The sequence below is a fragment of the Rhinopithecus roxellana genome, chromosome 6 (assembly GCF_007565055.1).
Source record: "Rhinopithecus roxellana isolate Shanxi Qingling chromosome 6, ASM756505v1, whole genome shotgun sequence".
Lineage (NCBI taxonomy): Eukaryota > Metazoa > Chordata > Mammalia > Primates > Cercopithecidae > Rhinopithecus > Rhinopithecus roxellana.
The window spans coordinates 36,425,636-36,438,538 of NC_044554.1; the positions used below are offsets into that span (position 1 = coordinate 36,425,636).

The following is a 12,903-nucleotide window of genomic DNA, read 5'->3' on the forward strand; positions in this document are numbered from 1 at the left end:
TGCCCTCTCTCACCACTCCTATTCAACATAGTGTTGGAAGTTCTGGCTAGGGCAATCAGGCAAGAGAAAAAAATCAAGGGTATTCAGTTAGGAAAAGAAAAAGTCAAATTGTCCCTGTTTGCAGATGACATGATTGTATATTTGGAAAACCCCATTGTCTCAGCCCAAAATCTACTTAAGCTGATAAGCAACTTCAGCAAAGTCTCAGGATACAAATTTAATGTGCATAAATCACAAGCATTCTTATACACCAGTAACAGACAAACAGAGAGCCAAATAGTGAATGAATTTCCATTCACAATTGCTTCAAAGAGAATAAAATACCTAGGAATCCAACTTACAAGGGATGTAAAGGACCTCTTCAAGGAGAACTACAAACCACTGCTCAGTGAAATCAAAGAGGACACAAACAAATGGAAGAACATACCATGCTCATGGATAGGAAGAATCAATATTGTGAAAATGGCCATACTGCCCAAGGTTATTTATAGATTCAATGCCATCCCCATCAAGCTACCAATGAGTTTCTTCACAGAATTGGAAAAAACAGCTTTAAAGTTCATATGGAACCAAAAAAGAGCCCGCATTGCGAAGACAATCCTAAGTCAAAAGAACAATGCTGGAGGCATCACACTACCTGACTTCAAACTATACTACAAGGCTACAGTAACCAAAACAGCATGGTACTGGTACCAAAACAGAGATATAGACCAATGGAACAGAACAGAGTCCTCAGAAATAATACCACACATCTACAGCCATCTGATCTTTGACAAACCTGAGAGAAACAAGAAATGGGGAAAGGATTCCCTATTTAATAAATGGTGCTGGGAAAATTGGCTAGCCATAAGTAGAAAGCTGAAACTGGATCCTTTCCTTACTCCTTATACGAAAATTAATTCAAGATGATTAGAGACTTAAATGTTAGACCTAGTACCATAAAAACCCCAGAAGAAAACCTAGGTAGTACCATTCAGGACATAGGCATGGGCAAGGACTTCATGTCTAAAACACCAAAAGCAACGGCAGCAAAAGCCAAAATTGACAAATGGGATCTAATTAAACTAAAGAGCTTCTGCACAGCAAAAGAAACTACCATCAGAGTGAACAGGCAACCTACAGAATGGGAGAACATTTTTGCAATCTACTCATCTGACAAAGGGCTAATATCTAGAACCTACAAAGAACTCAAACAAATTTACAAGAAAACAAACAAACAATCTCATCAAAAAGTGGGCAAAGGATATGAACAGACATTTCTCAAAAGAAGACATTCATACAACCAACAGACACATGAAAAAATGCTCATCATCACTGGCCATCAGAGAAATGCAAATCAAAACCACAATGAGATACCATCTCACACCAGTTAGAATGGCAATCATTAAAAAGTCAGGAAACAACAGGTGCTGGAGAGGATGTGGAGAAATAGGAACACTTTTACACTGTTGGTGGGATTGTAAACTAGTTCAACCATTATGGAAAACAGTATGGCGATTCCTCAAGGATCTAGAACTAGATGTACCACATGACCCAGCCATCCCACTACTGGGTATATACCCAAAGGATTATAAATCATGCTGCTATAAGGACACATGCACACGTATGTTTATTGCAGCACTATTCACAATAGGAAAGACTTGGAATCAACCCAAATGTCCATCAGTGACAGACTGGATTAAGAAAATGTGGCACATATACACCATGGAATACTATGCAGCCATAAAAAAGGATGAATTTGGGTCCTTTGTAGGGACATGGATGCAGCTGGAAACCATCATTCTTAGCAAACTATCACAAGAACAGAAAACCAAACACCGCATGTTCTCACTCATAGGTGGGAACTGAACAATGACATCACTTGGACTCGGGAAGGGGAACATCACACACCGGGGCCTATCACGGGGAGGGGGGAGGGGGAGGGATTGCATTGGGAGTTATACCTGATGTAAATGACGAGTTGATAGGTGTTGACGAGTTGATGGCTGCAGCACACCAACATGGCACAAGTATACATATGTAATAAACCTGCACGTTATGCACATGTACCCTAGAACTTAAAGTATAATAATAATAATAAAAAAAGTTAATTGATTGAAAACCAAAGAACATTGTTCTATTTCAGAAATTAAGTAATATTACTGCATACTAAGATAAATGTTTTGTGTAGACTAAAGCCCTGAGAATAAATAATTCTAAAATAGTTGAGCAACTGATATTTGGCTATTAAATCTCACAATTAGAGAGTTAAAGCGGTCATTGTAGATGAATACTGTATGTAGCTTCAAAGTCTAAAGTCCTAGGATGGCCTATAAACAATTCTCTTTGAAGAAGAAGAACTCAATATTGGTAACTATTGGATTTAAACCTTGCAATTGCTCCTAGTCTTTTTTTTTCAATACTTCTGGAAAAGATGGGATAAAAAGACAATAGAAGATGTCTCAAAGATGCAGAAGAGATCTGATATTATGTTATCTTATCAGCCATTCAATCTCTGTCAGTCTTAGCATCTATCTCTGCTTACATAGATATTGACATTTGCTAAAGTACTAGTTAGTAGACAACATCTAAAGTGTGGCATCCTTTCCTCCAGGTTTCACACTGGTAGTTGAAAATGTAGGACATGGTAGTAATTGCCTTTTGATTTTTAAATTACTAGTGTATGTTTCTTTGTCATGGTAAGATTGTCTTAATGAACCCATAGTTGGGAGATTATTTATCTCTACTTGCTGAGAGTGATTGACTTGTAAGAGAAACCTATTTGGATGTGAAATGAGAGTGTGGAAAAAGCAGTATAGTGTTTGTTATTATAGCCACATTATCATTTGAAAGTATGCTTATTTGTGAACTGAAAGTTAATCAAATTTAATTGTACAACTATTGTTATGGATATATTCATTTTTGATGTATAACTCATTTGTCATTTCTTCAATCTCAAACTTTGCATTTCTATTATACAGCCTAATGTACATTAACTAATTTTTGATGTTTTCATTTATATTTTCAAGGCTTTTATTATATTTATTCACTCTTAATAAAGAACATGCATATGTACTTAAATCCATAAAAATCCAGAATGTGTATCAGAGGCAATATATTCTTCAAGTATGCTACTTTTTGACATGTACATGAGGCACTGCATTTGACATTGCGTCCCTTAAAACAAAGCAAAACAAAACGGGAGAGGAAGAAAGATGAAAGTAAATGAACTTAACCAAACGTATACATAAATATACTGACCTTCTTAAAATTTTTGTTTAAGTCAACCAGACTGAGTAGAAAGATGTGGTCTTTGGCTCCCAAGAGTAGCCTGCCTCTTTCCTCATCTAACAGAAGAGTTTGAAAATCCAGTCCTTCTGATGAACCCAAAAAGGGAATACAGCTATTTGAAAGCAGCAAGTCTATGGAAAGCAAAAAAAAAAAAAAAAAAAAAAAAAGAAGGGAAGAAAGAAGGAAGAAGAGAAAAGAAAAAGGAAGAGAGAAAGAAAAGAGAAAGAAAGAAGGAAGAAAGAAAGAAAAAAGAAAAGAAAGAAAGAAAAAAAAGAAAGAAGAAAGAAAAAAGAAGAAAGAAAGAAAAGAAAAGAAAATAAAAAAAAAAGAAGGAAGGAAGAAGGAAGGAAGAAGGAAGAAGGAAAGAGGAAGGAGGAAGAAAGAACAAAGAAAGCGAGAATAGAAATGAAAAGAAAGGCAGAAAGAAAGAAAGAAAGAAAGAAAGAAAGAAAGAGAAGAAAGAAAAGAAAGAAAGAAGAAAGAAAGAAAGAAAAGAAAGAAAGAAAGAAAGAATTAGTAATAAGCAAAATATTTACTTGCCTAAATATACATATTGTCCCACTTTGTAAATGAATACATACAGCATAAAAGGGCCAATATAGCTATATGTAATTACGGTTTTCAACATAATTATTTAGAAATAGATGTAATATATTTGTACTTTAACACAATATTTATGTGTGAAAAATACACAGTATTAAAATGAATATAAAATACGTAAATACACAAAAAGTTAAATGCGAAATATTTTACAACCCTATATTCATATTCTTATCATTTAAAGCATCTATCTATATCAATATTTGCAAACCTATAAAATAATGTATACAAAGTAAACATCAAATCAAGTGTGTCATAAATCTCAGCATTTTTTTCCTACTTTTAAAAAAATACACTTCTTTTTTTGGAGCGGTTTTATGTTCATAGCAAAACTGAGAGGGAGATACAGAAATTTCCCATATACCTCTTACCCCACATATTCATAGCTTCTCCCATCATCAACATCCCTCACTTCAGTGGTATAATTATTACAATCAATAAACCTAAAATGGCACATATTAATCATTCAAACTTCATAGTTTACTTTAGGGTTTAATTTTGGTGTTGTATATTTTATATATTTCGACAAAGGAATAATGACAAGTATCAACCACTGTAGTATCATAGAGAGTACCTTCTCTGCCTTAAAAATTGTCTGTGCTCCACCTGTTCATCCTTCTCCCCCACCCCTCTCCCTGGCAATAACTAATTTTTTCTGTCTTCAAAGTTCAACTTGCTACAGGATGTCACATAGTTTAAACCAAACAATATGTTGCCTTTGCAGATTGGCTTGTTTCACTTAGTAATATGCATTTAAGTTAGCTCCATGTTTTATTGGCTTGATAGCTCATCCTTTATTAGTGCTAACATTTTATTTCCTGGATGTACCACAGTTTATTTAAATTTTTACCTACTGAAGGACATCTTCGTTGTTTCCAAGTTTTGGCAAGTATGAATAAAGCTTCCATAAACACCTGTGTGCAGGTTTTTGTGTGGACATACTGATATGGTTTGGCTATGTCCCCACCCAAATCTTATCTTGAGTTGTAGCTTCCATGATTCCCACATGTTGTGGGAGGGACCCGGTCAGAGATAATTGAATCATGGGGGTGGTTTCCCCATGCTGTTCTGGAGGCAGTGAATAAGTCTCACGAGATCTGATGGTTTTATAAGGGGAAACCCCTTTCACTTGGCTCTTACTTTCTCTTGCCTGCCGCTGTTGAAGACAGGCCTGTTGCCCTCCGCCATGATTGCCAGGCCTCTCAGCCGCGTAGAATTGTGAGTCCGTTATACTTCATTTTCTTTATAAATTACCCAGTCTCGAGTATGTCTTTATCAGCAGTGTGAAAATGGACTAATACGCATAGTTTTCACCTTTTTTGAGTAAATATTATACTAAGGAGCATGATTGTTGGGTCTTCTGTTTAGATTTGTGAAAAACTGCCAAATTGGTTTCCAAAGTGTCTGTACCGCTTTGCGTTTCCACTAGCAATGAATGAGAATTTCTGTTGCTCCGTCTTCATTAGCATTTGGTGGTATCCGTGTTTTCAATTTTGGCCATTCCAGTAGGTGTGTAGCAGTGTCTTATTGTTTCAATTTGTATTTCGTTGATGATATGTGATATGGAGCATCTTTTCATATGCTTATTTGCCATCTGTATGCCTTCCTTGGTGAGATGTCTGTTAAGGCCTTTTGTCCATTTAAAAAAATTAGGTTGTTTGTTTTCTTATCATTGAGTTTTAATAGTTCTTTGTATATTTTGGATTACAGTCTTTTATCAGATATATATTTTGCAAATATTATTTCCAATCTGCAGCTTGTCTTTTGCCCATCCTACTTTTGATAGTATTTAGATTGATGCCTGTGTTTGAAGAACTAAACTTTTTCTATTTCATATGTGCAGGAAAGAAGATGTAAAGAAACTGAACCCCAGAAAATGTACTCTGAAAGAGATATGACCCTGAACCAGTAATCCAGTAATATCAAAAATTTAATGCTAGAATGGGCCTTGAAATTAAATTAATGCAAAAGCATAATTATACAAATGAAGCTCTTTAATCGTTTCGAGGTAAAGTCACATGCCCTAAAGTTACAAAACTACATAGCAGCAAAGTTGATAATTGAATTGGATCCTGCAGTCTTAATTTTTTTTTTTTTTTGACACTTCTCTTTAGGTCCCAATTCTTTGTTTTATTTATAATTATAATATGTACAGACTCCTATAAGTTATCCAGATCCTTTCACTAGATTTTGTCTCAGGTACTTACAATATCATCTTATTTTTAAATCCTAGAATAATGAATGCTAATAAGGTACTAATATTCATCACTTTATTAAAGCTCATTATGTGCTATCTGACTTTTAATCAATTCATTATTTAAAAGTAGCTTATCACTGGCCGGGCGCGGTGGCTCAAGCCTGTAATCCCAGCACTTTGGGAGGCCGAGATGGGCGGATCACGAGGTCAGGAGATCGAGACCATCCTGGCTAACACTGTGAAACCCCGTCTCTACTAAAAAATACAAAAAACTAGCCGGGCGAGGTGGCGGGCGCCTGTAGTCCCAGCTACTCGGGAGGCTGAGGCAGGAGAATGGCGTGAACTCGGGAGGCGGAGCTTGCAGTGAGCTGAGATCCGGCCACTGCAGTCCAGCCCGGGTGACAGAGCGAGACTCCGTCTCAAAAAAAAAAAAAAAAAAAAGTAGCTTATCATTAATTGATGAGAAAGATAAAAAGAGATAATGTCTAGGATATAGGCACCAAGATAATTCTAAAAAGTAGCATGGCAGTTTGAACCTCTGTAAAAATGATATTTGAGTCCCTTAAATACAATGGCTGTATATTCCATCTACCAACAATGGGCTTTCTTATTATTTCATATTTTTTAGCTTTTCCTTCCTTCTTTTTTCTACTTTATAATGGTTAAATGTTATTTCCCTTAGTTTCTAAGCTGGGTTTTGTCTTAGATTTTACAAAGCAAAAGGCAGTATGCTGAAGAAGACATGATATTTGAAATCTCAAATGAGCGTGACATTACCAAACATAAATGTCTCACTAACATTTAGAGCATGCTTTGTGTACATTGGATAGAAGTCTGAAATTGATACTAATTATTTTTCTATTAAGCTAAATATAACTTTAATCATTTTCAGACTAGAGACCCAATGGTGTAATATTTTATAGCAGTTCCGAATGCAGGGATAATATCCAATAAACATGCCATACTGATTGTAAAGTAGAATTGAGAAGAGAAGAATGGAACCAAGACAAAACATAAACAAATGTAATCTAAAGCCTTAATGAGAAAATACATTTCACATAAACCTTATTTCAATCAGGCAGTTGCCTTCCACGTAATTTCCCTTATTTAACAAAGACTGAAATCAGCAAAATCAAAAGTATGTAAAAGCATTCCCAGGGGTTTATTTTGACCCAGCTAGTAGAATAAGTAGTTTATATAATCAAAATCCTTATTGTTTCAAGTGCCTATGAATAATATTCAATTATTTTGAAGCATGCATTGCACTGTTAATTACAAAATGAAATATTACTTCTCATAATGAGTAAGAGTATGAACTTTAGGTCCAGGCCATCAGGGCATTATCCTGCCTCCCAACTCACTGGCTATGTAATCTAGAACGAGTCAGCTTAACCTCTCTATGCCTCAGTTGCCTCGTCTATAAAGTGAGGACAAAAGCAGAAATGATGTAACAAGCCATGTTGGTGTGAGGAATAAACGAGTTAATACATACATGATCAGCATTATGAATAGTGTCTGGCACATAGTAAGTGCTATGTATCTATCAGTCATTACAGTGATGATGATGTATTTTTAAAAGTCTATACAAAATGTATAAAAAGGAAATCATAATATTTCCCAACTCATAGTTCTCATGATGATTAAAGGAGGTAATTTATATAAAGTTCTTAGAACCATGCTTGGTAGATAGGAAAAGTCAATAACTATTATTTTGAGTATGATTATTAAACTCTGCTTTGGGCCAAATAAGATATATTTTAAAATCATATATCTTATCTTCCATTAAATCAGAATTAGTAAGATGAGAACATCTCTGCATTTTTTATGATAATGGAATAATATTAAAATGCTATTAAAGCCACATATAGTTAGAAGTATTTAGTGTGTATTAAATGTTGGGTATGGTGTTAAGATTGTGGGATTAGTGAGCCTTGTTTGCAAGGGGCTCACAGATCAGTGTGGAAACAGTTATGTATATAAAACACAACATACGTGAAATAAATTCTAATAGAAGTATATATAAAATGTTAAACCTTTCAGATAATTAATTATACATCACCTTCTAAAAGGAGGTGACATTTGAGGACAGCCTTGAAAGACAGATAGAATTTTGAGAGGAAACACATAAAGAAAAATTTTTTCCAGGCAGAATGAACACTAGGCTGTACAGGGGCACATGTTACTCCAGGTTGCACATACATGCTGCACTTCTAATATGTCTCCTACTCTGGAGTGTGACCTCTCTCGGGGCAAAGACCATGGTGTAATTATCTTAGAATTCCCAGCACCTAGCTCAGTCTGAGACAAATTCAGTACTTAATAATTATTTGTAGAACTGAGGAAATGTGTTTTGCTGAAATATAGGGACTATGTGGGGTGGAAAGAATTGAGACTAGACATAAAGGCAGCATCTAGATGATTACAGCCTATGATGGCAGGTTGAAGATTTTGGTTATTATGTAGGTGATTGGAAGCTACTAAAATGTTTTGTTCAGAAAAGTGGCAACAACTATAGCTGAATGTTGCAAAGATAAGTCTGGCTAAATTATTCAGGATGGGTGAGAACAGGGAAAGGTGGGGTCAGGAAGACTATCCAGAGGTTCTGAAACATGGAGCGTCCCTGAATTATGGCAGTGAGAAGAGGAAGGTGTTTAAGAGCTGTTTATGTCATTTTTTGTCTTTACTTATACAGTGAGCAAAATAAATATAAAGTTGATATAGCCACTTGCTTTATTTTCTTTAATCAAAACCAATTCTCGTCTAAGAACACCAGGTATCTGCACATGCTGGAAAGACACTGATTACAAGTTTAACACACTCCTGTCGTCATGGAACTCACAGCCTCATGGAGAGAAAATGCTCATCTACAACAAAAATGAAAATATACTTGTGACAAAGGACAACCATATAATGTAGTTTCAAACCAACTTGACAAGAAAAAACAGCTGAAAAAATAGTGACTAACCTGGGGTATTATCATTTCCAAATGATTTAATATTGCCCTGTGACAATGCTAGCAGCAAAACGATCAAACATCCTTCAACAATTTGTTGTAGCCAAATTAAATAATTAGATTTAGGCATTACATATGAGAATTTCTTATGCTGACGCACACATTATGAAAAGACTTTGGGACAGGGATTGGAACAGGTTCCCTCTTTTCCAACCAGCTTATCTTTCTTGCCTTTCCGCCAAACCAAGCAAAGACATTTTTGTTTCCACAGGATTATTAACCAAAACTGAAAAAAATTGGTAATTTTAGAGTCTGTATCTTAACACATAAAGCGAAGACACTCAGTGGATTTCATAAATCAGAAATGGATGCTGGCTCTGCTGGGTTCAAACTCATCAAAGTTGAAGACTAATAATTTGGCAATATATTTTGGAGCTTTTTTTTAAAAATTCTAAACTGCAAATTTTTGGGCATGTGATTTTTTAGATTGTCCATAGTTTTAAAGCTTTTCAGACAGGAACTTTGTTTTTTTTATTTTTCCCCTTGGGTAAAAGGGTGAGTGTGTTGCTTCACACGTGCCATTGAGAGGAGGCCAGCTCTGTGCTTGATTAAACAGCCTCACCCTTCCTCGGGATGTCAGCAGCACTTACCTCCAAATGACTCCTTTGTTCTATCTCCCTAAACCTTTGACCTAATCCACCATAATTCTTTTTCACTGTTCCTTTTAGCAGTGCATTCTCCTATTACCTTGTTCCCAGTTTGTAATCTTAATCTCACAGATGTTCAAATTCCCACTTTTGCTCTAGCAACACACTTTTGGAAAAATCTACAATCTCACCATTTCTAAAATTAATGAAGTAAGGACATGATTTTTTATTTATCTACTTGGTTAAACATAGGAATCATTGCATATTATGGATTTTGATGCATGGGTGACACAGAGAAGATGTTCTTGACCCATTATCAGTAAACCATCATGGGACAATGAAATGGGTCTGAGGATTGAATTTCATGTAAACAACATGACATTTTCACATTTGTATGTATGTGTGTATTTTTTGAAGAGTTTCTGCATGTGTCTTTATTAATACCTCTTGATATCTTACCAGAAGTCACAGGGAAAATTGTATGTTTTCCACATGTAGTTAATAATATTTAAAATAATTTCTCATTGCTAGCACAAGAAAGTGAGTCACTACCCTCCTAAAATGTGACTTTTGCAGGCAATAACTGACTTGTCTAAGAACACCAGGTATCTGCACATGCTGGAAAGACACTGATTACAAGTTTAACACACTCCTGTCCTCATGGAACTCACAGCCTCGTGGAGAGAAAATGCTCATCTACAACAAAAATGAAAATATACTTGTGACAAAGGACAACCATATAATGTAGTAGACCAGTAAGTACCTCTAATGGTAAAATGGAAATATCTTTTTATATATATTTCCTTTAGCAAGCCTAATAAAATGAATCTCCTAATTGACAGCCAGATGCTCCCCTATTTAAGGGAAGGCTAAGGATTAGGTAATCTCTGCTCTTATTTGAAATACTTTTGTTCTGAAAATAATTCTTTGTGTCTCCCTTTTAGTGTCCCTTAATACAATTGTTCATTCAGCCTGAGGAAACATTTGACCCAATGGTCTATATTCTTCCTCTTCACCCCAGAAAGGAAGGGAGTGGTGAGTCATATTGAATCTAATAAATTTAGGATTAAGCAACACAGACTTCCTCAGTATTTGAGTGTTAAATGAACAAGATCCTATAACCTTGAAATCCTGCATTTATTGCCAGAGATCCCGAACTGGGTGGAGTTGTCAGTTTCTCTCACGAGAAGACTACATAGATAAAGAAAAAGAAAAAAAAGAAAAAAATGCTTCCCACATCTTTTAAAGAACATTTTATGAAAGACAGAAATTCATGGGGCTAAAAAGAAAATCCGCTTTGGAGAAGCTTAAATTCCAATGTATTCCGATCTAAAGAGTAAAATTCCTCAGCAGAGAAATGTTACAACTAAAAATAGATCCAGATCAAAATACAATCACCTTTCCCTGCCATCTCAGGATATTCAGCACATATTCTTGCCCTACCCACTTTTCTTTTTCCTTCAGGAAATAGCAGTTTTATCAATAGGGCTATTCTCAGGTTTCTTTAGTGTAGTCAGATCTCCAGTGTGTTCTCTACAAAGCTGTCTAAGTAAAAACGTTTCTCTTTAAGCCTTTCAGCATCCTTTCTACTTCTGCCTTCCCCTTAAATTCAGCATTTCTCCTCTGATCTCTAAAGTTCCAGGCTTTTTATGCTAAGTTACTATCAGAGCATCATTTCTATGAAGTGCCTTCAAAGCTTCTTCCCATAACTTCCAGAAATACTACAGCTTTTTGTCCAAGGCAAGACACTGATTCTCCCTTAGATTTAACATTGGGAAAATTAGGTCATCTTAACTTGGCATCAGCTGACTTCCAATATGTTTTCTGAGGCTTGAGATCATGTGAAAACATTCTGGTTATCAAGATAACTCATAATTCACCTCTACCAACACAAAAATACCAATGATTCTCTACTGTGTACATTTAGTCTTTAAAGCTAATCGTTCAAAGCATATGAAGAAAAAATATTAGTCAAACCTAAAAGCGCTACAAAAGACTGCTTCAAAATTGCAGGTGTAGATTATGTTATTATTATGCTCTCTTAGATATCATTATGCTAGCCATGCTAACCATTATCTCCTTGCAAATGCAAGTCCAAATCAGAAAGAACACAAACAAATCAAATTCTCTTGCTTTTCTGTGATGGAATGTTATAGATCATTCTGTTCATTAGGTCTTAGAACATTATCTATATCAATAATAAAACAGATGATATCACATAGGGAAACATAAATTAGAAACAAATTAAACTTATTATGTCATGGGGCCTGTGTTCTTGCCAAGACAGGTTGTGGAGTAGGAGTGTGGCAATTATACACGGTCGTATTTCTGTCACATCCATACTTTTAAATTACATTTTCTTCTTATTTGGCCAGCTTTCAATAGTGGATGCTTTATATAATCCATCACTGTGACATTTATGATTTATAGTTATGGAGTAAATTCATACTTTGAATAAGAAGGAGTCCTTTTACATTTTCAAAAGCTTTGCTGTGATCTTTTTTTCTACTGACCTGTAAAAATGTTAGTGTTATAAATATCTAGTACATTTCAAGAAAAGCAATGTCACGATAGAATAAACTTCCTGATAAAAAGTTGAGAGTATAATTCTAAGCACGATTGATACTACTTTGACAATTGTTTCCTAGCTTCCTTCAAGTTATTCAGAATTTCTCCTTCTTCAAGTTTCAAAGAATGTTTAAAATGAAACACCATGTCACACATATTTGGTACTTGTTTCAATCAAGTATATACATTTAATGTAAAAAACCTCGGAAGGTCTTAACTGAATACAACATCTATTATTGACTCTAAATAATAGACAAATATGACAAGAGCAAATAATTCCTCCAGGTAAGATCCCTATAAATTAAGGAATAAAGCAAAAACTTATGTGTGTAATATAAAACAGATAACACTTTTGTATTTTTAGTAGAGACGGGGTTTCACCGTGGTCTCGATCTCCTGACCTTGTGATCCGCCCGTGGCAGGCGCCTGTAGTCCCAGCTACTCGGGAGGCTGAGGCAGGAGAATGGCGGGAACCCGGGAGGCGGAGCTTGCAGTGAGCCGAGATAGCGCCACTGCACTCCAGCCTGGTGGACAGAGCAACACTCCGTCTCAAAAAAAAAAAAAAAAAACAACACTATTTTATAACAATATTGTTTTATAAAATTAATTCCATTAATTAAAGTCAAGTATATGTATATCAAAAATAATGTTAAAAGGTATATGTGAAA

At 35.3% G+C, this 12,903-nt stretch overlaps 1 protein-coding gene across 1 annotated transcript in view; it reads right to left on the reverse strand.

Annotated features, from left to right (window-relative positions):
* Nucleotides 1-12,903, reverse strand: part of SEMA3D (semaphorin 3D) — a 203,980-nt gene that overhangs the window by 105,014 nt on the left and 86,063 nt on the right. The window contains exon 5 of the mRNA XM_010379909.2: nucleotides 3,241-3,401. Within this exon, the coding sequence (XP_010378211.1) occupies nucleotides 3,241-3,401 (161 nt within the window). The remainder of the gene's footprint in view (nucleotides 1-3,240; nucleotides 3,402-12,903) is intronic.